Source organism: Stenella coeruleoalba, assembly GCF_951394435.1.
Source record: "Stenella coeruleoalba genome assembly, chromosome: 2".
NCBI lineage: Eukaryota > Metazoa > Chordata > Mammalia > Artiodactyla > Delphinidae > Stenella > Stenella coeruleoalba.
Genome location: NC_137147.1, coordinates 73,610,563 through 73,633,266, shown reverse-complemented (window position 1 = coordinate 73,633,266; position 22,704 = coordinate 73,610,563). Strand labels below are relative to the sequence as shown.

At 47.6% G+C, this 22,704-nt stretch overlaps 2 protein-coding genes across 7 annotated transcripts; both read right to left on the bottom strand.

Annotated features, from left to right (window-relative positions):
- Nucleotides 1–76: 76 nt before the first annotated feature.
- HOMEZ (homeobox and leucine zipper encoding) lies at nt 77–17,396 on the bottom strand. 3 transcript variants are annotated; one of them, XM_079912220.1, is made up of 4 exons: nt 15,747–17,396; nt 14,701–14,930; nt 12,574–12,734; nt 77–3,070 (listed from the first exon to the last, which is right to left on the bottom strand). In XM_079912220.1, the coding sequence occupies exons 3-4, from the start codon at nt 12,617–12,619 to the stop codon at nt 1,473–1,475; spliced, it is 1,644 nt and encodes a 547-aa protein (XP_079768346.1). In that variant the 5' UTR covers nt 12,620–12,734; nt 14,701–14,930; nt 15,747–17,396; the 3' UTR covers nt 77–1,472. The 3 variants fall into 3 exon arrangements, with proteins under 3 accessions (XP_079768346.1, XP_079768347.1, XP_079768348.1); XM_079912221.1 differs by having other exon boundaries at nt 14,701–14,866; XM_079912222.1 differs by lacking the exons at nt 12,574–12,734; nt 14,701–14,930; nt 15,747–17,396 and adding an exon at nt 8,788–9,041.
- Nucleotides 17,397–17,475: 79 nt separating this feature from the next.
- Nucleotides 17,476–22,674, bottom strand: PPP1R3E (protein phosphatase 1 regulatory subunit 3E). 4 transcript variants are annotated; one of them, XM_079913909.1, is made up of 5 exons: nt 22,496–22,674; nt 22,243–22,329; nt 21,815–21,948; nt 18,336–19,459; nt 17,476–18,019 (listed from the first exon to the last, which is right to left on the bottom strand). In XM_079913909.1, exons 4-5 carry the CDS (start codon nt 18,750–18,752, stop codon nt 17,597–17,599), a joined length of 840 nt encoding a protein of 279 aa, XP_079770035.1. In that variant the 5' UTR covers nt 18,753–19,459; nt 21,815–21,948; nt 22,243–22,329; nt 22,496–22,674; the 3' UTR covers nt 17,476–17,596. The 4 variants fall into 4 exon arrangements, 3 of the variants coding, with proteins under 3 accessions (XP_079770035.1, XP_079770034.1, XP_079770036.1); XM_079913908.1 differs by having other exon boundaries at nt 22,243–22,674; XR_013827202.1 differs by lacking the exons at nt 17,476–18,019; nt 18,336–19,459 and adding an exon at nt 19,928–20,660 and having other exon boundaries at nt 22,243–22,674.
- Nucleotides 22,675–22,704: the final 30 nt, after the last annotated feature.

Below are 22,704 nucleotides of genomic sequence, written 5' to 3'. Positions count from 1 at the left end.
AGATAGCATCTGCCAGAAATAAATTTGGTCTTGGGAATGACCTTGTAGCTGAATAGGATCCCACTACCCTTTCTGAAACTGAATTTATTTTAAAGGCATTTCTAAACTCCCTCTCTTCTGAGCAAGAGCCTGTGCTGTAGCAGGTGCAGAAAAAAGTCTGCCTAGTGATAGATACTGATCTACTAACTTTTCAAGTTTTTGTTCTTTTACTTTACCTCACTATATCCTGCCGCTTCAAAAATAAATAAAAAGTATACTAAATCAGAAAGTTAATGGATTTGGCTCCATTAATCTCTAAACCATAGAAGTGGCAAAGTGGAGGTGAGAGAAACAATTTTATTTTTGGCCTTTTTATTATTATTCTAGCAATTTGGGGCTTTCCACTTTTTTATTTCTAGATGGTTAACCCACTGATACCTTTATATCTGACCCCAACTGATGAAAACCATTCTAAAACATCAATTAATTCAGTTAAGGACCATGGTCCCTCTGTCTCCAAGACAGATCGTATAAAGTGAGGGAAAAGTCTCTTTTCTGGACACATTAAACCAACACCAAAAAGATAAAAAAATCAGTCTATGTCAAGCTAGGCAGGAGGGACTGTCAGGTTTGTAAAACCAAACCTGGAACCTACCTGCACTGTCCTTCCGAACAGTAGAAACCATTCCTTCTCCTCTCTACCCCTCTGTAATTCTAATTCTACTTTTTTTTTAAAGGACATCTCCCCTAATTCCCACCTCCAATAAATATCCAGTCTAAATTATTCTCCACCCAATTATTAAACTTTTTCACAAGCTCCGGGGGGAAGATTTACCCTGAGACAAATAGTGAACAGAATGGGGGTTTGGGAAAGATAAAAAGGTACAAGGCATAGTGGTCCAGTATTAGAAACGAAAACATTCTGCTCCCTGTGTGACTCAATAAAGCAGCAGGAAAACATATAAAGTCAAGCTGGTATAAGGAAGAGGAAGTATTTGTGATTGACTGGGACATACTGAGATTCTTGGCTGCATTGTGTGTGGACTTGTGCTCAGAGAGAAAAGAAGGGGTGCAAGGCAGCCTTATATTCCAAGGAAAATGGTGGGGTGGGACTGGGGGATGTACTGGAATCTTTACACCTCCTTTCTAGTCCTCCATAGATGTAGGCCGTAGTACACTAAGGGGAAATAACAGCCAATACGAGGAGAGCAAGAGCCTTTTCCCGGCCTCATAGTTTGGACCAGACCCATAGCACTCTTCTCATTGAGGCTGGAGGCCTGGATTTCTGCCCATCCAATCCCCACCTTGCTTTGTCCTCCATGATCATCCTCCCTGATCCACCCTTACTACATCCCGCTGTCCCCCACCCTCAAAAACACAAAGCTTTTCAGTTCTTTGCCACAAGGTAAGTAAAAAAATGTGGTTTCTTTGTTTAAACAGTTACTAAGTTGGTTCGTCTTTTAGTAACAGACCTCCCCTCCCCCAGTGCACCCTCAGTCCTGGATGATCACATCATCATCGTCGTCGTCGTCGTCTTCCTCCTCCTCCTCTTCATCCTCATAATCTTCTGGCAGTTCTTCCTCCTCCTCTTCCTGCTCTTCATCTAGACAAACCACCACTTCAGCTGGCTCAGGTAATCGAGAGTCAAACCAATCCAGTACCTGCTGGGTGCTAAGCCTTGATGCCTGACTCAGTTGAGGGATATCACTTTCCCGTAGCTGTTGGTGGGTTGCCCAGTACCTTTCCAAGGGTCGTATATCTGGTGGGGGTGGGGGGATCGGCAGAGGTGGTGTCTCAGCCCATTCATTCAAGGAGCGGGTTGAAGGTGGTGGTGTGGGAATTGCTGGATCCTGGAAACTAGGGGCACCAGGTACTGCGTTGTCCCGAAACCATTTTAGTTGCCCATGCTTCAAGGCATAGCGTGTGTCACCAAACCACTGAATAATCTCAGGCCGAGGTAAGCCAGTGATCTGCTCTAATTTATGGTAATCCTCACGCCGTGCCCACTGGCACTGTAAAAAAAACGATTTGAGGATAGCCAGCTGCTCTTTGGTTTTGCGCTTGGTCTTTCGCTGGCGTTGCATATCTGGGGAAAGGTACTCTGCAGGGCCAACCCTACCAGGTGCTGAGTTATGCCTTAGCCCCTGGGGCCAGGCTGGCTCCAGCTGTGGGCGTAGTGCCTGTTCATTGGGTGACAGTGGCTGTGGGATACAGCCCAGTGGCTGGAGGGGTTTAGAGGTGGCAGTAGCTCCATTAGCCAGTACCTGGAAAGAGGAAGAAGAGGTAGAGGAAGGAGGAGTCACATTAGATGCTGACTCCTTCTTACAACTACTGGCAAGTAATGAGACGGGTGGAGGCTTATCCCGAGCACGGGGCTGGTGGACAGCTGTGGAGTGGTTCCAGGAAGCAGTACCTAGGCCGTGTGACTGGTCGGGACCCTTGCCTGCCTGCTCCTTAGAGAGGCCACTGCTTTGAAGATCCTGCCAAAATTGTGATTGGTGGGGGAATGCCCCACTGCCAGGTGCCATCAGGGGTTCCTTTGCTTTCTGGTGACTCAGTGGCTCTGAGGGCTCTGAGGGCTCTACCTTCAATCCTTTCATCTGGGTGGGCTCGCCAAGAGTCAGGGGAACTATTCCAAGACCAACTTGTTCTGGAGGTGGCACTGGAGAAGGAGGCACCTCCTCTGGGGGCCGCCCTGCATGATGAGTAAAAGAGAGAAGGGATTTGAAATGGAGTTGGTCCCGATGGTAGACTACTCGGGCTCGAGTCTCTTCAATTTCTTCGGATGACCAGCTAATGCCACAGCGGAGGCGCTGGGCCATGAACCAAGTCTTGACTTTCTCCATCTGCAGCCCATAGCGTAGGCAGAGAAGGGCAATGTCTGCTAAACTGGGATACGGAAAGTAGCTGAAGGTTTGTAGCAAGTGCTCATTGCCATCCAGCTCACTAGTCTGGGCTGCTTGGGTCCACACAAGTTGTAGCTCCTCAGAGATTGGAGGGAGACAGATGAGCCCCGCAGGGGAGCTATTAAGACCGCTGGCCTCTTTATTAGGAGGCATGGTGCTTTCTGATTTGTGCCCTTCAGAGATAGCTGTAATAAGAAGAGAAACAGCTCGATCACTGGGGCTCCTCTTTCAACCCATTGTTCAATTTCTACCAAACAAAACGTTGGACTCCAGTACAATCAACTTCTACGTGTACTGTGCTGGATTGCTTTTAAAGTGCATAACAATTTCTCATTTAATTTTCATAACCTTGTGAATCATCAGAGCCTGCTATAATTCCCTTGTAAGTATGAAAAAACCAAAGTCCATAGAGGTTAAATTATCCCAAGTCACAAGACTAGTGAGTGTTGTCACCAAAAACGAAATCTGACTTCCGAGGTTAAAAAGGAAAACATCCTTATAGCCTTTATCTTTCCCATTCAAATTCACTTCACCCTCTAAGTTAATGGAACAAGAATGACAAAACTAAGACTCACCAAGAAAACAAGAAGAGGTGTAATCCCAGAACACTTTAGCTCCTAACAGATTATCTCTAGAGTTATCTCTAGATTATCTCTAGAATATGGAAAGGTTAAGAATACAACGTGTGAAAATCTAGAAGGTAGAATAGCACAGTCCCTCTGCCCAGCCCCCTTTTCTTTCCCTTCTTGGTGGGCGAGTGTTAGGGGGAGGGGATTGATGGGTTTTTTTTCTAACTCTCAGTAGGATAAGATAGGTCAGCTATCTGGGATAAATGGGGCTCACTCCCCCTCGGTTTTGGTCTGGTTAGGGTAGAGGGAGGGGAACTTTTCCTACCCCTGTCATCCTCAGAACAAAGGTTATTCCCCTCCCCCCAGCCTTTGTCTCTTCCAACTGCTGAGTCTCTCTCCAGGGAGCCTAGAGAGCTCCCTCAGACCTTAGCAGCCCCTCCGCACAAGACGGGAGGCCCTCAGCTCTTATCTTTTCAGTCCAGCTTTCTTCTCAGAACCAGGTGGGCTCGCTCATTATAAACTGTAACCGGGTCCTGCAAGCTACCCAGCAGCACCAGGGCTCCCAGGGTCATCGTGGCTGCGGGGACTGCAGGGAAAGCCTCTGACTACGCTTCATTCTTGGAAACCTGCTCAAGCTATTTCCCAGAATAATTCTGTTGACCATTTTTTTTTTTTTTTTGGCCATGCCTGAGGCTTTTGGGATCTTAGTTCCCCAACCAGGGAGGAACCCATGCCTCCTGCAGTGGAAGCACAGAGTCCTAACCACTGGACCGCCAGGGAGTTCCCTGTTGACCAAATTTTAACTCGGCTCCCTGTGTGGGCATTAGAGACTTTAAAACATCTGTCATCCTTTACTCTTAGAGGAATCCCATCTGAGTTTATAAATATTACTTCTGATATGTTATGGATAGGACAGGATTCCGATATAAATGCTACATGATGAATTGAGAAAAATCTCAAGTCCAGAAAGTTACACATAGTGCAGTGTAATATCGGGGATTTTATATGATGAGCAGAAAACTTCGGAAGCATTCTAATGGGTGTCACCGTTCCCTTTTAACAAGCAAATCTTAACAAACTGAAGGCCATGCAGACCCTAGAAGCAGTACAGCTTGAAGAGAACCTTAAGAGGGTAAATGAAGGCAGCACGGCATAGTGGGTTAAAATATGATTAAGGCCAGCCTGCAGTTTGAATCCCAATTCTGCCACCAGCCATGTGATCTTGGGCAAAAGCTACTGAACTTATAGGAGCCTCAGTTTCCTCATGTGTAGAAAATGGAGACAATGTTGAATGTATGTAAAGTTATATATTTTTACAGAGCACCTACTGTGTGCTAGATGTCATGTGTAGGCGGGGCCTAGAGCTGTTAGAGGTGGAGGTCTGGGGTGAGGCAGATTTGAGGTGAATCGCAGCTTCTCCACTCCCTAGAGTGCTCGCTAAGCTTTATTTTCCCATCAGAATAAAAGGAGGTCATAACAGCGTCTACCTTGCAAGTTTATGACTAAATCAAAAAATGCAACTGATGGGCTTCCCTGGTGGCGCAGTGGTTGAGAGTCCGCCTGCCGATGCAGGGGACATGGGTTCGTGCCCCGGTCCGGGAGGATCCCACGTGCCGTGGATCGGCTGGGCCCGTGAGCCATGGCTGCTGGGCCCGCGCGCGTCCAGAGCCTGTGCTCCGCAACGGGAGAGGCCACAACAGTGAGAGGCCCGCATACAGAAAAAAAAAAAAAAAAATGCAACTGACGTCATGCCTAGACCAAAGTAAAGGCTCAATAAATTAGAGCTTTTATCATTGCTTCAGCCTCACGGGCTGATTCTGATATAAGGTAATGCTCCTCTTAGACAACAGGGGAAGTGAGGCAAAGACTGAATCCTTTAAAATGACTGTTTCAGTCTGTTATTGCAGTCTTAATCCTAATGAGCAGTGGAGGAAACCAGGGTGTCTTGATTTTGTACTTTTTATATTTGGGGAGTTGGATATAATTCCAGAAAGGATTTTGCAACTTTTAAAAAGTAGCAAAATCACTGCTTTAGAATTGAATCCATAATTTGGATATAAGTTCTTTTTGATTACTAGGTGAATTGCCAGTGTGGTAGCTCTACCTTTACCCTCCAGGTCCATCCCAGACACAGCTGAGGGGCTGTGAGGAAGTGCTTGCACAGCCAGGCACTAAACTACCATTTGGAAATTGTGGCCCACCAGGAACACCACCAAATCTAAGCTGGAGAATACTTGATGTTCCAGCACTTGACATCCACTTAACCTTATCTGTGTCCTGTTTTTTAAGGTCACAGTAACAGTTCAGATACGAGGAAAAGGTAGCGTGAGGAATAAAGCAGTCCAGTGTGAGGATGAAGACTGCCAGACAGGAAATAAGGCAGGCACAGCTATAAGCCCACCAGGAAGCATTTTACTTTCATTCATGTGGTTTGCTATTGTCAGATTCCCATATCAGCTTGATATTTCAGTATAACATACAGTAATGGAAAGGTCATATCTGGTGTACTGTATGTATCTACAGTTTCCCAGTGACACAAAACACAAGTTGTGGAAGACTTCCTGATACAGAATGGTGGCTTAAATCAGGGCACAGATGTAGAGCTGGTACCTCCCTGGAAGAATCTGGCTTTGATATAGGAGAAAACTATCCAGGGAGTGGCTCATGAGAACTATAACAAAGAGGGTAGACCCTACAGTAATCAAAACCACAGTGAAGACACTATAGTGTCTTATGTCCTTGTACTTCATTTGGAGATGGGAGAGAAAGGGAAGGAAAGCTGGAGAAATAAGGACTCCTCTGAGCAGAGGTGGTGGTAGTGGTATTATCAATTCTGAATTATTACTAAACTTGTATCCATGCCAGGTATGCCCCACTGCTACTTAAAATCACTAATAAAAAATATAGTCAGGGTAACACCCTTATTTCCCTTTGGGCTTTCCATACCCCTGGACAAAAGGCAGAAAAGAATGGGCTGCCTTAAACTTCCAGTGTAGGTGTTCACACAATCCTAGGAAAAAGAGGTCTTCAGAACTTGAACCTAGGCTGGGAATTCCCTGGTGATCCAGTGGTTAGGATTCCGCACTTCCACTGCAGGACTGCAAGGGGCACGGGTTTGATCCCTGGTGGGGGAACTAATCCCGCATACTGCACGGTGCCAAAAAACCCTCGAGCCTAGGCTTATGGTTAAAAGCAGGAAACAGTTCAAGTGAGAGACCAGATATGAGCCTGCTAAATTCTCTAAATCTTTATTCAGAGAACTGAGGTATGTTTCTGAATGAAATGTGTTTTGGTGATAGTTTTCAAGGGCCTTAAAGGACTTTTAGTGATATTCAATTCATGTGCTTCTCAACTTTTTGGATCATGAACCTCTTTGAAAATCAGAAGTTATAAACTCTCAGAAAGTTATGACTTACTGCCCCCCCCCCCCGCCCCATAAACATTCACACTTACACATTACATAAAGTATAATCTCCGGGGGTTTGCTGATTGCCCAGAAGTCCTGGTTAATAAGCTCTGCCTTATGTCCTCCCAACTTAATAAAAGCAATGGTGGTAATGCTTAAAGAGAAACAGTTTATGAATGAATGGAAAGAATGGTTGGAAGACTCAAGAGAATCTGAATTAGTCTAGAAGCGACTAGGCATTGGTGATATTAGTTGGAGAGAGTGGAAGTGAGGGGTGTTCAACTGGGCCAAAAGCCTGGCTTAACTGACCCCTACTGGATTACATTATCAATACCCATAGTGCACTGGAAACTAGACACTGGTAGGCTACTCTAGTATGGCAAAGTCAGCTGCTTCCTTCAGCTGCCCTATGTGCTTAGGCCAGTTGTGTGTAATTCCAAACCTGCTTAGGCTCATTGTTTTTCTGTATATAATAATTAAACATCACATAAATCTATGAAAAATGAGTGCATTAAGAATTGTTTCTGGGAATTCCCTGGCAGTCCAGTAGTTAGGACACCGTGCTTTCACTGCTGAGGGCCCGGGTTCAATCCCTGGTTGGGGAAGTAAGATCTCACAAGCCACACAGAGCGGCCAAAAGAAAAAAACTGTTTCTATGAAAACAAAGTCAAATGCTTTGGAAAGACATAATACAAAGGAGTGTATATTAAAAATTTTTTTTGAGTTGGGAGTAGGCAAGAAAACTGTAAAAGACTGGAGGGACTGGGGATTTAAAAAACTCAGAAGTATTCTGCACTCAGATTGCTTCAAAAGTGTTTAAATTCTCACTCCACTTTAAAGAAACCAAACGTGGAAATCACAGACGATGAGAGGCAGTGGCTCCAGGCTCAGGCTGCACATTAGAATTACCTGGGAAACTTAAACCAGGGCATCAACCTCCTCATTCTGACTTAATTAGCCTGGACTGGGGCTCAGGCATAAGTAGTTTTTAAAAAGTTCTCAGGGTGCAGCCAGATTTGAGATTCACTTATGTCGTTTATCCTAGAAAGACAATTGGGACTGCCAATCAGCATACTTACATAAAGAAAACGCCTGGACACTAACCGAAGAGATTGGTGAAATGAACGTACTTTTAATGACAGTTCTTAAGATATGTATGCATCATTTTAAAAATTCCCAACTTTAACTGGCTTTTTTGTTTTTTCGTTTTTTTTTTTTTTTTCAATTACTGCCACCTACTTATCCTAATCATAAAAAGCGCTTCAAATGTATGGTGAGAAGGGGGTTCATATGACAAAATATCACATCTGGGCCCTCATTACCAAATAGGTCTCAGCTTGAGTCTTCTTTCAGTTTAGAAGTCTCAGATTAGGACGCAACACCAGGAACCTCTGAGGACTCAGGTTCTCACTTTCCTAGTTGGTTTTCTGAGTATGTCTGGGTAGGGGTCAGAGGGGGCAATTTCTCTTAAACCTTTCATTCCCAAAGGCAACTGCTCCCCAGGAATAAGGCCAGGTTTCTGTACATGTGTTGAGGTCGCTAGGAGGTAGTCATGGAGGGGAGGAGGGGAGGCCTGGGAAGGAAACGTTTCTCCTATCCTCCATTTCACAGGCAGTCTAGAAGGCTCCAAACTGGGTCAGAGAACAAAAAGTTCCTGCACTTGGGGCGATGAGCCCCAGGAAGCAGGAGAATCTCAAACCCTCCCCTCGCCAAGGGCGTCCCTACCCAGCCTTCCCCTCCTCCCTACACACCCACTCACCCTCCCCCAGTTACAACAGGGAACCGAAAAGTCCAGAGGAGAAAGGAGAGAGAACCAGGCGACTTCGAACCTAGAATTCTCCTCCCCCCAGCGCGGGGATGGGGCTCCGGGGGTCGGAGATCGTACAGGGGCTGGGAGGGGAAGTCGAAGGGGCTGGGGATCACTCACCGCAGTCCGGCCCGGGCGGCGGCTCCCAGCCTCGCACCATGGGCCGGGGGGAAAGGGGGAGAAAGGGCAGGGGGCCTCCGGGGTGAGAGTGGGGTTGCTGCCCGGTGCGGCCTGCTCCGAGCCCACCCGCGCGGAGGGCTGGGACCGGGACTGCCCCCCCCCCCGCCCCCGAAAGCGCGCCCGTCTAGCCCAGCCCTGCTTCAGCGAGTTGGAGGCGGGGCGGATGGGTGGGGCGGGCTCCAGGGGCGGTGCCAAGGTGGCCAGAGTCCTGATTGGTGAACGCAGGTGGGCGGGCCCCGGCGGAACAGACTGAGCCGGCCATTGGCTGCGTGGGCCTCGGTTGAAGTCGGCTATTGGCTCCGTGGGCCTCAGCCGGGGTGGCTATTGGCTGCGTGGGGCAGAGAAGATGTCCCCCCGGGCTAGGATGCAGTGAATGGTACCCCCTCCCACCCTCGCCTTGTGGGCGCCGGATCTTAGGGGTCCACTGGGCAATGTTCCTCCTGGAATTCCCCAAGAAATTAACAGCAGTTTGCTGAACTGTCCAGACCGCCTACAACTACTCCCCATTTGTTTCCTTCGGAAGGAAGACTTTTTCAGTATCCCTTTGCCAGTCTCACACAGGAGACGCGCGTTCCCAGACGAGGGCCCAACCGCTGTCAGCAGCGTCACTGTAAACGAAGCGCCTAGAGCAACCGGGAACTTGTTCTCGAGATGGATCAAATGTCTTGGACACCCTTAAAGACGAGGATCCTAGCAGCCCGGCACCTTCGGCCACTTCCCGGGTCCAGCTGTCACCAGACAGGTGTTCTCAAAGACGAAGTGCTAGAGGAGGTCACCTCGTTCGGACTTACCCACCCGCTCCGCCCTAGTAAAGAGGACCTGGAAATGTGCCTCATATTTGGGGACCTTGGTTTTTGTTGTAAAGGAGTGCGATAAAATGGTCTTTCCACCGAAACAGTATTCCACACCGAAATTCTGGGCCAAAAGTTTGTATAGTTAGGATTCTCAGTCTTCTGACTAAAACTTGGGAACAATACTTTCTGAAGTGAGTCTTCTGTTCTCATGCTAGTCTCCTCTTGTATTATTTAGGTCACAATAGCTTATATACCGACAATAAATTATAAAACAATTTCAGACTTTGCCCTGTATTCTACAGATCTCGCCACTCCCCCTGTACCCCCTAAAAGTCAACCACCATAATCGCTACTTCTGATTCTTAATTGCTCCAGTCTAAGGTCAAGAGCTCTTTCAAGGTTGCCAAGCATGAGAAATATATCTCTAATTCAGCTTGGAGCCCCATTTTCCGTTGCTGGCCCTGCATTTGCCCCTTCCTCCCCTCTCTCCCTCAATACATTTAGTAACAATCTCAACTCCTAAGAGCCATGCCCTTCAAACTAGTATCCTGCAAAAACATGATAGGAGTAAGCAACAGAAAGAATATTCTCAGCTTTAGAATTAGAAACTTTTGATCCCTGAGGGTTTAAGCCAGGGCTGGTGGTACATACAGAACTTCTCCTAAATCATGACTTATTACAATACGCCAATGGTTTGTATGTAACGAAGGAAGGGAAAAGTGAAACACTGTAGGCAGCAGGCAGCCCTCAGTTGTCGATGGAGAGCTTATTGTTTTATAATCCAAACAATGAAACTGGATTGACCCGGAAGAACTCACGCTTATTTGGCTGGAAAGCCAGGCAGGAACTGTGAAAATTTAGTGGCTGCCCCTGGAGGGTTCAGTCAGTCACTCTGGGCATCACAGATCATGGGCTGGGAATTATGAAAGGTAGACAACTCAGTCACATTTCTTGTCTCAGAAGGATACTCACTCCCAATTCAGGTGTAGGGAGAAGAATCAAAGACAGATTTAAGGGAGGAAGAATCCAAGGAAAGAAGAAACTCCTCTGCCCCAGTTCTGGAGAACAGGCTGAAGCCTCCCTCCTTTATGTGGGTTTCACCCTAACACTTTATTTTTTGTGTTTTATTAATTTTTATTGGAGTATAGTTGCTTTACAATGTTGTGTTAGTTTCTGCTGTACAGCAAAATGAATCAGCTATCACCCTAACAGTTGGGGTGGGGGAGTGGAAGAGAGGAAGAGGTCCAGACTTGACATTATCAGAGAAGGGAGGGTCCCACCTTCAGCAAGACAGTAATCATCCCAGCTCTTCCAGGGACTAGTGCTGAAGAATGTGGATTTACCACATCATCCTTAATCTTTGGTGAAAACTCCCTCTCCCTTTGCATGGCTCAGAAATATAGCAGGACTGACCAGACACACAATGACCTAATAGCTAAGGAAGTTGGAGGAAGGGCCCTCTCTTGCACAGAACTCTTCCAAAGCATGGGAGGAGTCCCAGCAATGTGTTAATATGATCATAGGTTTTTGTAGAATTTGAAAAAAAAATTTAAACTGCAGTTGGTCAAGACTGATGTCTCTTTCCTTTCTGACTCCTCCTCCATCACACTTCTCCTTTTGTCCAGTGGCAATGAAGAGGCCACGGGTATTTGGGGATTGACTAACCAAGTTGAGCTGGGAATACATTTAGTTTGGGTGTAGGAGTTACACATCTGTGATTTGCAGTTACTTCTGTGAATAAATAGTAATTACAGTGTTATGGGCTGAACTGTGTCCTGCTAAAATTCATATGTTAAAGTCCTAACTCCCAGTACCTCAGAATGTAACCATATTTGGAGATAAGGTCTATGCAGAGGTAATTAAATTATAATGAGGTCTTTAGGGTGAGTCCTAATTCAGTATAACTGCTGTCCTTATAATAAGAGGAAATTTGGATGCAGACATGCAGGTAGGACCATGTGAAGATACAGGGAGAAGACGGCTATCCACAAGCCAAGAGAGAGGAACCTCAGAGTGAAATCAACCCTGCCAACACCTGGATCTCAGGTTTCTAGCCTCAAAACCGTGAGAGAATTTCCACTGTTTAAGCCACCCAGTCTAAGTATTTTGTTATGGCAGCTCTAACAAACTTAATACATACAGCTTCCAGGAATACTCCCAATGTCAAAAATTCAGAGTTTATGTTATTCATTATTGCAAATTTGAAAATGCTCCAAAATCTTACACCACATATACTGAAGACATTTGGTAGTGTTTTTCCAAGTTTGACAAAAGTCCCCCCAAATTATGTGACATTATTACTTACAAGGTGTGAAGGTGAAATTTTTTTTAATTATCAAGAATTTTTTTAAAGTGATCATGGAGATGGAATTATCTCTTTACGGAAAAATTATCTATAATCATCATATAAAAAGACTATCAAAGAGCATGCAGCCAAAAACAAAATTGTGGGGAAAAATATTTAGGTTTGCCACATAGGTAATTTTAAAAATGTTATTTTTCTTGATTTTGTGATATTATGATATTTGTCAGCTTTTTTAAAGTTATAATTTTTAAGATATCTTTTCTCATTCTGAAATATTTATTTTACTTGAAAAAGGCCCCAAAAGTTGTATGCTTCAGACAACCGAAAACTTGGATCTATCCCTGGGACTAACGAAACAGATATGGTGAGTTTCTGCCCCAGTTAGGGAAACCCTGCTCCAGTGTTCTGCGCTCTGTCCTAAAAAACAGACGTGAGGGCTGACCAGTCATCACAACTGCAAGTATTGAGGATTTGGGATAGCAAAAGCTGCAATGGAGTTTGCAGAAGAGAGATTTCAGACAAACCTACCACCAAACTAAGATATGAGAAGTCTGGAAAGACATTAGGGCCACAGAGAGACCCTAGGCGATAAGCCATGGAGGGAACCCATGGAAAGCCCCCACTTACCTCTTCTTGGGGATCTGCTCCTCATGCTGACTCTACCCTTCAGCATATCTGGTTTCAATTACAATGCGTGTACTAAAGAGTGGGTGCTCTGCAGTGACATCACAACTTGGCCATTATGATGTAATGATGAGGCATCTGATTATTCTCGGGCTAGGGCTTCCCTGTAAGGAACAGTCTCATTACTTGGTGGATAATTGGACTCTTTCATCATTCAGGTGATGTGGGAGTCAATACTATGTTAGAACTTGATCTTTTTCAAATAGACAGAGAGGTCCTCACTTTTCCTCTCCATCATATTTCTTGTCCTTTGTTTTAGGATTGCCCTTGATAGACAAAAGGGGCTTTGCTTTTCCTTCCAGTGCCTAAGGAGCAGATTGTAATTTAAATGGCCTCCTTAAGAAAAGCACCCCACCAAGGGGAAACACGGGGCCTTCACCTGAGCTGTTCGCTTTAACTGCAACAGCAGCTGGTGCTGGGTGCAAGGGAGCTATGAGCTGGGCCTGGTAACTTTCCCTACCACTACCCAAAAGGGTGCCGTGATACTATAGGGGTGTCTCATACCAGGGCCGCCCAACTCCTCTACATCTCCTTCCCATCCAACTTTTGCATAGCCAGAGGACTCCAGCAGACAGGGAACAGGACTTGCAAGAGATGAGATGGCCAAGAAATGCAGGGTGCCTCTGGGTCTCTTGCCACCCTCAGCCCCAAACAAACAATACTTCTCAGTAGCTTATATTTTCTTTTCATATTTCAACTTTATTTCAAATACGAGGTCTTTTATCCAGAAGGGAGAGCAGTTGCATGAGGAGGCTGAAGTGAGGCACAATACGAGTGGGTCTGGGGCCCAGTGTACAGAGCTGCACTGTGAAGAGGGTGGGGAGGCTCGGGAAGGGTCTGATGAGAACGGTGGTTTGAGGGGGATTCAAATAGCAAACTTTCATTTCCTCCCCAGGTTAGCTATTCAATGGGTAGATTATTCAGTTGTTGTTTTGTTGTTGTTTGTTTTAGCAACTTCACTGTTCTTCAGCGATATCACTGAAAGAAGTGCCAAGGCTGGGGACATACCAGTCCCTTTTGTTTCTCTTTCTGCCTGGACGGGGAAGGGAATGGAAACTAGAAGCAGAAAATGAAAATTTCTGACGTGTCCCTTGCCATGAAAAATCGTGGGTCTGACCCTGTGGAGAGAGGCCTGTTTCATAGCCTGGGAATGGGAGGTGGTCAGGAGGCCTGGGTTTACGTCCCATCTGGAGTTGCACTAACAAATTCTCTGACCCTGCTGGGGTCCCTTCTCATCTCTGGACCTGTGTCCTCATCTCTAGAGGAGTCTGGACACAGTGATCTCTAAAGACAAGCCTTTTCAGGTCTCTGGATTCTATGACCTGCGCATTGCAAGGATCCAGAGGGGCTCCAGAGAAACACAGGAGTTAGAAGCAAGGGAATGTGGGATTAGATTGGCAAGTTGAGTTAGGGCTTATTGTGAAGAGAAATGATATATTCATAAAAGAAATAATGTATTCATAAAAGAAAACAAAGGAACAGGAAGAATACTTAGGAAGACATCTGAGGTCTGGATGAGAGGAAAGGGCAAGAGTGTTCCTGCTGTGTTGCTTCAAGGACCCGAGCCCCTGACCATGGTAATGGTTTCTCTTATGGCCCTTCCCGGTCCATGGCTAACAGGTTATACCCTAAATTGCCCCCATTCGTACAGTCATCAGGCTTTAGAGGAAAGTCCCCACCACAACGCCTAACACATGACAAATCTCTGAAGTTTCTGCCAAATTCTTAGTGTTTCCCATGTCAGATTAGACTAGCAGCTTACCCCCAGGCCCTGGGGCAGCTCTGTATGGGAAGAACCAGAAGACTCATGTCTTGGCTCTGTAAAGCTGAGAATAGGGGCATGGGTGAGCCAGGGTACTTCTTAGAGAAAAAGCTCAGGAACAATGAACTCTTCTTGGTTCCCTGCCCCCAACCATTTGCATTTATCTGCTTAGTAATACTCAGGTTCCCAGAGAGGGCCCAAGCACAGACCATCCAGCAATTGTCCTAGTCAGGGACCCTTCTAGTGGAAACTTTAGGGAATTGGCCTGTTCAAGGCTAGCTGGGGTAGTAGGAAGGGGCACAGCATACCAACAAGTGTGGAGGACTGGCTAGGGCCAGGAGAGAATCCCAATGTATGGCAAGGCTGGAGTTCAAATGGGTTCCCAAGTTCTCCAGCAGGCGCAGGCGCAGGCGCAGTGGTTCCTTGCTGATCCTGCAGAGCCGGGACACGGGCACAGGAGGCAGCAGCAAGCTCCTGGAAATAGCAGATGAAGCTTGGGACCCTTGGTGCTTTGCCTTCTCCAAGCCAGTTGGGGAGGCTGGGAGGATGGGAAGGCAGAGCACAATTAGAAACTGTGGTCTTTTCCTAATAAGAGATGGTATGTTCCAAGGTTTTTTTTTTAATGGCAAGGTTTTAATTTTGTTTTTAAAGGATAATATTATGACATCATGGTTATGCACTGAGGCTCTGGAGATTTCCTGGGTTCACAATCCTAGCTCGGCCATTTACTAGCTGTGTAACCTTGCACAAAATACCGAGCTTTTCTGAATTGTTTTCTCTCTAAAACAGGAATAACATTACTCAACTCATAGGGTTGTTTTGTGGATTATAAAGCATGCAAGACACCAGATTTTAGTGGCTACGTAAGTAAATGTGAGCTCTTGCGACTGCTGATACACATAACAGTAATGCATACACATAACGCAAGAGATGATCACACACTGAGCCTTGACCCACTCTCCCGCTCCATTATCCTCCCTTGGGCTCTTCATTGGTGACTAAAAAGTGTATTGCTGGTGGCTTTCAGTACACTTTCTCTCGTCACTCTGCTGGAACTTTGACCTGAGGGTGATCCACAAGATGCATGAAATTCTTTGTTTTTTCCACCAGGTGAAGATGATGCTTAAATGGGCATTTGTCTGAGGAATGACCCAGGGTTTCTCTCTTTCAGCCATTTTTCTTCAAAGGATTAAAGATTTGGAGAGGAGGGGCATGGTAATAAGCCCCATACTCCATTCTGAACGCATGTATGGGCACATGTGCGTGTACCCTCGCTCACTAAGAGATAAAAGGGGAATCCAGAAAATTCTGAGAAATCAGTAACAGATAGAAACGGGTGTGGGGAGCTGGTTACCTGGGAGCTCCTTGTTCATCTGCAGCATCAGGAACTGCTTTTCCCTCTTCTCCCTTCTAGAAGACTGTCAAGAAGGAGCCTGAGGGAGGAAGGTGGATCAACCATGGTCTTGGAGAAAAGGAAGTAGGTTCTCCACTCCTTCATCTTCAACAAGGATGAAGAGGGAGGCAGATGGAAATAGAGAAAGTGAAGGTAAATACCGTATATGCTAAAAGAAAAATGAAAGTGATGAGAAGGGGACAAGGAAAGAGAAAAGCAAAGAGCTTAGACATAGGGTGAGAAGGGAGGAAAACACACAACCAGCTGAGGTTAACCAGGAGAGACATAAGGCATAAATGTGAATGGGGAGAAGAGTCCAGCTTTCCCATTTCACTTGCTCAAGGTATGGAGCAGACTGCCATCTTCTGGTACCATTTAATTTTCAAGGTGCTCTGATTCTTGGTTTGAAATGTTTTCAGTTTCTTATACTTATAATCCTTTATACTCAAGAAAGTCCCCAACGTTGTTTCATTTTGGGGGCTCCCAAGCATCATTTTCCCCTAGAGAGGCACCTCCCCAAAGCTGTCTCCCAGCACCCAGGCTGGAAGTCTGTTGGGTCAAGAGCAAAAGCAAGGGGCAGAGGATGAGCTGTGGTTTGAAAGAGGCCCTGGAATACCCTGAGGCTGCAGGCTGGTTGCTGCAGACTGGATGCTTTCTGGGCTCTGGAACATGTGTCAAAAACTGGAGAGCCATTCTCAGGCCCAACCACACGCTTGGGGTGCTGTGTGTTCTGAACTGTAAGCACTCCAACCGTAGGCTGGAGAATGTGGCTTCTAATCCACACTCTGCCCCTCACAGATCATAAAATGTCAGAGCAAGAAGGGGCCTAAGAGATCACCTAATCCAAATGCAGTTTCTCAAGGAGGAAACTCTGGCCCAGAGAGGTGAAGTAACTTGCCCAAAGTTATCCAGCTAGTCAGTGACTTCCTTTTCTTTTGTGGCAGAAGGAATCCTGTGATTCACCTGTCTCTTGACAAATACAGTCCATAAAGTGCTTAGAGGTCATTAGAAGGCACCCAGAAAGGTAAGGCTGGCATTTTTCTGGAAGCCCCTGAGTGCACCAACACCTTAGGCACCGCATTATTTGGCCACAAGGACAAGCCTGGAGTTGGTTTTACTTTCATTTTCATCCCCAGGGCTGCCTGGAAGCTGGAGGAGGGAGCTCTGATGCTACCTGCCATCACTCCCCAGCCAGTCAGTGCAGACTGAAGCTAGGGGCTGGGGTGACAAGCGAATCCTGTCATAATGTCAGGGGCTGGGGAGCAATGGCCAAGTTCCTGGGACTTAAGCAAGGCAATTATGGGTGAGTTAAAGCTACGATGGGCAGGGCTGGGGAACCTGCGGTGGCTAAGGCCAGTAAGAAGAGGGAATAAGCCAGCAATCTAAATGATTTCAACTGTGGTGGGCTCCTAGTTCACACAAAATATGTCCTCGGTCCCAAAGAGTTACCCTCAACCTTTGACTGCCTAGGCCGGACGGACCTACTCACTTTCTCCCAATGCCCACTCACGGAAGAGAACATCACTATCGTCCTTTTGCTTCTTTTCTAACCTTCCAGCACCCTTTCCGTCTCCCTCCTTCTATGACTTGGGTTCCTCCACTCACATCCACCCCAACCTCCCCAACTTTCGTTGATTCTACCCACACCCCACACCCCTTTGGTTTCCCCCATCCTCCTCGCCCTCCCGGGCTTGACTCTCTAGGGCAGCTCCCCGCCAATCTCGGTTTCTCCCATTCCTCCCCACCAAATCTTCGGGATCCCCCAGCCCCCCGGTGCCTTTGATTTTTTTCCGCCGTCGGCCGCAGGCGTCTCAGATAAAGTGGATCCAGCCCTGTAGCTCCGGGGCTCCACCACTGCCCGGGTGCTCGGGCCCACGTAGAGCATAGTCACGGCCGCCGTTGTTGTCCCAGAACTCGTGGCCGCTAACGCGGTAGCGCAAGGCGAAAAGCAGGGCGCCACCAATGGGTGGCGCCGGCAGGCGGAAGGCGAAGCGGTCGGCGCGCGGCGGGGGCGGGGCCGGACCGGCGTAGGCGGCGGGCTCCTCGCGTTGGGTCCGCCAGCCGTCGGCGCTCCAGCGCACGCTCACGCGCTTCTCGTAGGCCAGGTCCAGCACGCGCGCGCTCCCGGCGACGCCCAGCGGGCCCGCCTCGGCGCGTTCCAGGCAGATTCGCTGCGCCCGCAAGCGGGCCGCGAAGCCAGGCTCGCTGGCCGGCTCCAGGGCAACGCGCGCCTCCTGCTGGGAAAGGGGGAATGGAGGAAAGGGGAGGAGGGAGCCCAGGAGAAGGGAGGGGAGGGGAGAGAGAGGGGGCGGGGTCAGGGCGAGGCACGGGACCAATCGGAGGCCGACCCCGGCGTCCGGGCAGTCAGAGGGGAGCCCTGCTGGGAGAGTGGCCTAGAGCCACCTGCCAATGGGGACACCAAAAGGGATGAGCGAGAGCAAGCCCAGGGTTCGGGGTGGAGATGGGTGCTCCTAGATAAATCCACTCCCATAAACCCGCCGAGGCCAAGTTGGGGAGGTCCCGGGGAAGGGGCGTACCTCTGCCGCCTACCTGGAGACCTCGGGCGCGGGACTGGCACGGCGCGAAGTGGCGAAGGGCGTCCCTCTGCAGCTGGACCTGCACGTGGCGGGGTACCCGGGGCAGCTCTCCCGGGCGGAAGCGGCGCACCGCGGTCAGCTCCAGCCCAAGCGCGTCGGCGAAACGCACTCTCTTACGGGTGTCGGGGCTGCGGCTGTGGGGCACCCGGGTACCGCTGCCTCCGGCGGGCGCAGAGCGAGCCCTGCGCTCCCGACTCGGAGCAGGAGCTCGGGATCGGGCCCCGAGGCGCGTCCCGCCTTCGCCTGGCACCTCCTCCGGCTCCTCCTCGAGGCTGGGCCGCTGGCTGCGGTAGTAGGCGCGCTCTGTCAGCGCGGCGATGAAGCTCAGGTTGCGGGGAATGTCGGTGCGGGGGGACCGCTCGCGAGACATGGCACCCCCCGCCCCGGCGGAGCCCTCCCGCAGCGCCGCCGCGCTGCCTTCCTTTCCTGTCTCCCACCCGCCTGGTGTTGGCGCAGAAGCTTCAGGCACCCTTCGCAGTTGCGTACTCTCCTTGCTGTCACCTCCAGAATCCTCCACCTCAGCTCCCAGGGTATTTGACCATCACTCCTGCGTCTCTCTGCTCTGAGCGTGCGCTCAGCGGCGCTCACCCTCCGGTCCCGCGGCCGTCGCCCACAGCCCTCTGACAGGTGGCTCCCCATCCAGCAGGAGGTGGGCACTCCAGCCTACAGGTCCTGAGTGAGACCACTCTGCCTTTTTTCTTTTTTTTTTTTAACGGCCTCAGCCTTTCGGCTCGGGAAGAGTTAACGTAGGGAGTAGAGAGTAACCTTTCCTTTCCTTTTCGGGGAAGTTTCAAAAGGCCCAGCCTGTAACTTTCTCTTCAGGGCTCAACGTCTTCTTTCCCAAACCCTAGGCTCCAGGTTTGGGAGGATGATGGGCGAAAACATGGGAAGGTCACGAAAGCTAGTTAGAGTCTCAAACAGAAGCTGAGATGTGGTACTCAAAAGGGTGGGTGGCCCATTTGAAAGAGTTCTGAGCTGAGAGTTGTGGAAAGACATAGTTTCGGGTCTCACCTCTGGTGCTATTTAGCTGCGTGACCTTGAGGAAGGGACAACTTCTCTGGACCTCAGTTTTCTTATCTGTAAAAAAGTGGATTAGAGTTCTGATCTCTAACCTGACTGTACGCTCTTTGACGTACAGTCAAGGCTGTGTCTGATTCATGGTCAGTTTCAGCACATAGTAGGCCCTCAAATTATTGAATGAATCATCACATATATCTCTTGGAGCTGGGGCTGCGGGGTTCTAGTTCCAGTGGGAGCTCCAAGAAGGGCACAGAGCTGCTTTTTACTCCTTCATTTTTTTCTATATTAGTGGGAAAAAAATTATGAAGTTTAGTTTTTTTCTAACTTCCTCCTGATCTTGTGTAGCACTTACAGTGTGCTAAGTACAGTTGTTTTACAAATACTAACTCATATAATACAGTCATCATAGGACTAGGGAGTATTATGCCTATTTTATGGATGAGAAGATTGAGGGAGAGAGACAGGATAGGACTCTTGCCCAGGGTCACATAAATTAATATTTGGATAGCTGGAATTAGAAGTCAGCAGTCCCACTCTAGAGTCTACTCTTTTATCCACTTAGTTATAAGTGGATTAAAACATTTCATGGTAATAGTTAACATTCTCAGAGCATTGAAACGGGGAATCTTAGAGTGGAAACGGAATCTCTAAATTTAAAGCAACAGGAGTGTTTAACCGTAAAATCACAAGTGACTAAGTTGGAAATAAATAGTGAGACATATGCTATCTTATTATTATACAATTTATTCCTGCTTGCATTTTAATTCCAGTACTAACCATAGCAATGCTGTTTAGCCAGGACTCATTTTTAAAGTGATATTGAGTTTTATTTTCTTATTTTACACATACGTATATAATCCATGGACACATTCTTTTCATATTTTAGGGTATAAAATAATGCTACAGTAATTTGTGTTACAGTCAAGCAGTTAAAAACTGTCTTCCTTGCTCTGCTAAAATATGTTATTGACAGAATAGGTAAGGTTCCACGTCAGCCTAAATGGCTCGAGGTTTTCTGGGAAAAGCTCTGTTGCCTTGTCTACAGTTTGAGCTGCCATTCCTTGGCTCTGTAGTGTTGGCCTGAGAAGGTCCTTGAGGTACACAGCTTTGGACCTGGTGTAATTTGTGTTGTTCCAGCAGTCTTTGTTTCTTAAACAGCCACTGCAGTGATCTTCAAACATCTGACTGCGCCTACTCAATAACTGGCCAGAGGCATCGAGTGATTTCTTCAGTCAACATTTACTGAGGGTCTATTAGGCTATGAGGACATAAAAGTGAATAAAATTCAGTGCCTGCTCTCACCACGCTTATAAATAAATGGGTGGGCGAACAGAAATCTATTCGGATCCTGTGACAAAAGTGTTTTTATTTCAAGTAAATTCTTAGAAGAAATCAGGACTGCAAATGAAGGACTAGGCTAGATTATTTTATAAGAAAGAAGGCAAACTTGGGACTTCCCTGGTGGTCCAGTGCTAAAGAATCCGCCATCCAATGCAGGGGACGTGGGTTCGATCCCTGGTTGAGGAACTAAGATCCCACCTGCCACGGGGCAACTGAGCCTGCGCACCACAACTACTGAGCTCACACACCTCAGTGAAAGAGCCCGCGTGCCGCAAACTACAGAGCCCACGTGCCCACGTGCCCCGGAGGCCGCGCGGCACAACTAGAGAGAGAAAAAACCCGCACGCCACAACTGGAGAGAGAAAACCCGCATGCCACAACTAGAGAGAAGCCCGTGCACCGCAATGAAGAGCCCACGCCACAAGGAAAGATCCTGTGTTCCTCAACTAAGACCCGACGCAGCCAAAAAAATAAATAAATAAATAAAATTACATTAAAGAAAAAAAAGAAGAAGAAGGCAATCTTGCTGGTGGCAGCTGGAATGATCAGCCCAAGGACAAAGAAGAAATGAGGATGATTGAAAGGATACAGTCATAAAGGAGTGGAATCGGTGGTATGTTCAGAATATTGGGGAGAACTGAGTTTGGGTTTGCAAATGATGTGGATTCAGTTTGGCCTTGTAAATGGCATGATAACAGCATTGATTACCTGAAGCAAAGAGGGACCTTGAAACAATACAGTGTTAAAGTTAAGACAAACTTTCAAATCAGAATTAGGTTGAGGCCCATCTTCTCAGTATGTGGCTTTGGGCAAATTACATAACCTCTCCAAGCCTCACTTTCCTCATCCATAGAATGAGGATAACACAACATAAGGATTAGTGTGAAGATAAAATATCAAGTGTGTAAAGAAAGCACTTAGTACCTAATAAGTCTTCAAAATGTGTGAGTCATCACCATCTTTACAGAAAAGACCTTTCTTCTCTAGTTACCATAGAGGCAGATGGGAATACCAAGGCTTGGACTGGAGGTAGAAGCAAAGGGAACCAGCAGGGAAGGAAAATTGGGTTACCTCTTTCGGTCTTTGGTTGGAGAGCCCTGCAAATGGAGCTGAAGGAAGTGCCAGCTGCAGGAGCTGGTGGGCCCCAATCAGAATGCCTGAGGGTGCCCTCGTGTGGATCAGCTGTAGTCAGATGGCTTCACACCCTGTGTAAACATACTGCCTTGTATAAATGGTAGACATTCATGTATTTGCATATATATATGTAATCTGAAAGGATAAACATCAACCTTGACATTGGCAACCTCCAGGAAGGGAGGTGGAATTGGGGGAAGAGCAGAGGGAGGGGGATTGATGACTTGTATTTTCTTTCTCTACACTTCCATATTATTTGACTTTTTCATAAGGAGAATAAGTTCACGTGTTGGCTAGAAAGAACTAAAAAAGAAACCAATCTAATTACAAAAAAAAAAAAAAAAAAAAAAAGAAGATAAAGTTACCTGCAGAAACTGCTTGCGATCCAAGTCCTGACTCCCTGATGCTTGGCTAAAGCCCCAGCTCACGTAGAGACCACTGGGTTAAAGGTCCTGGAGAAAAGAGGAAGTGAAGTGTTTGGTGTCTGTGTCACGTCTGCTAGTCCCACAGGATGAGGCACCTGGCAGGCAGTTCCCACCGGAATGGGAACTGCTCCTCTTTTCTGGGCACCCATTCCAGGGCTGCAAAAGTTCAACAAGTGCATGGAACATCAGAGACCTTCTGGAAATGCTGAATTTGCTCTGAGGTTTCCTGAGCCTCAGCCGGCTTCTCTGGGTAGCCTCCAGGGTCAGGAGCCCCGTCCGGCTCTCCATGTCCTCCTGGCCCTGCTCTTCCTGGCCTCCAGCGGCCCTCTCTCTTCCTGAGTTGTGGCCCTTCCCAAGCCTGCGTCCCAGCCCCGCCCCTCTCTCTGGACGCATCTCTGGGCC

Excerpts from the sequence above, each read along its gene's own strand:
- PPP1R3E (XM_079913908.1), bottom strand. The coding sequence starts at position 18,752 with ATGTCTCGCGAGCGGTCCCCCCGCACCGACATTCCCCGCAACCTGAGC. Across the intron at positions 18,020-18,335 it reads CCCGCGCCCGAGGTCTCCAG|GAGGCGCGCGTTGCCCTGGA; the intron begins GTAGGCGGCAGA and ends CTTTCCCAGCAG.
- HOMEZ (XM_079912220.1), bottom strand. The coding sequence starts at position 12,619 with ATGCTGAAGGGTAGAGTCAGCATGAGGAGCAGATCCCCAAGAAGAG. Across the intron at positions 3,071-12,573 it reads GAGCAGATCCCCAAGAAGAG|CTATCTCTGAAGGGCACAAA; the intron begins GTAAGTGGGGGC and ends TTCTTATTACAG.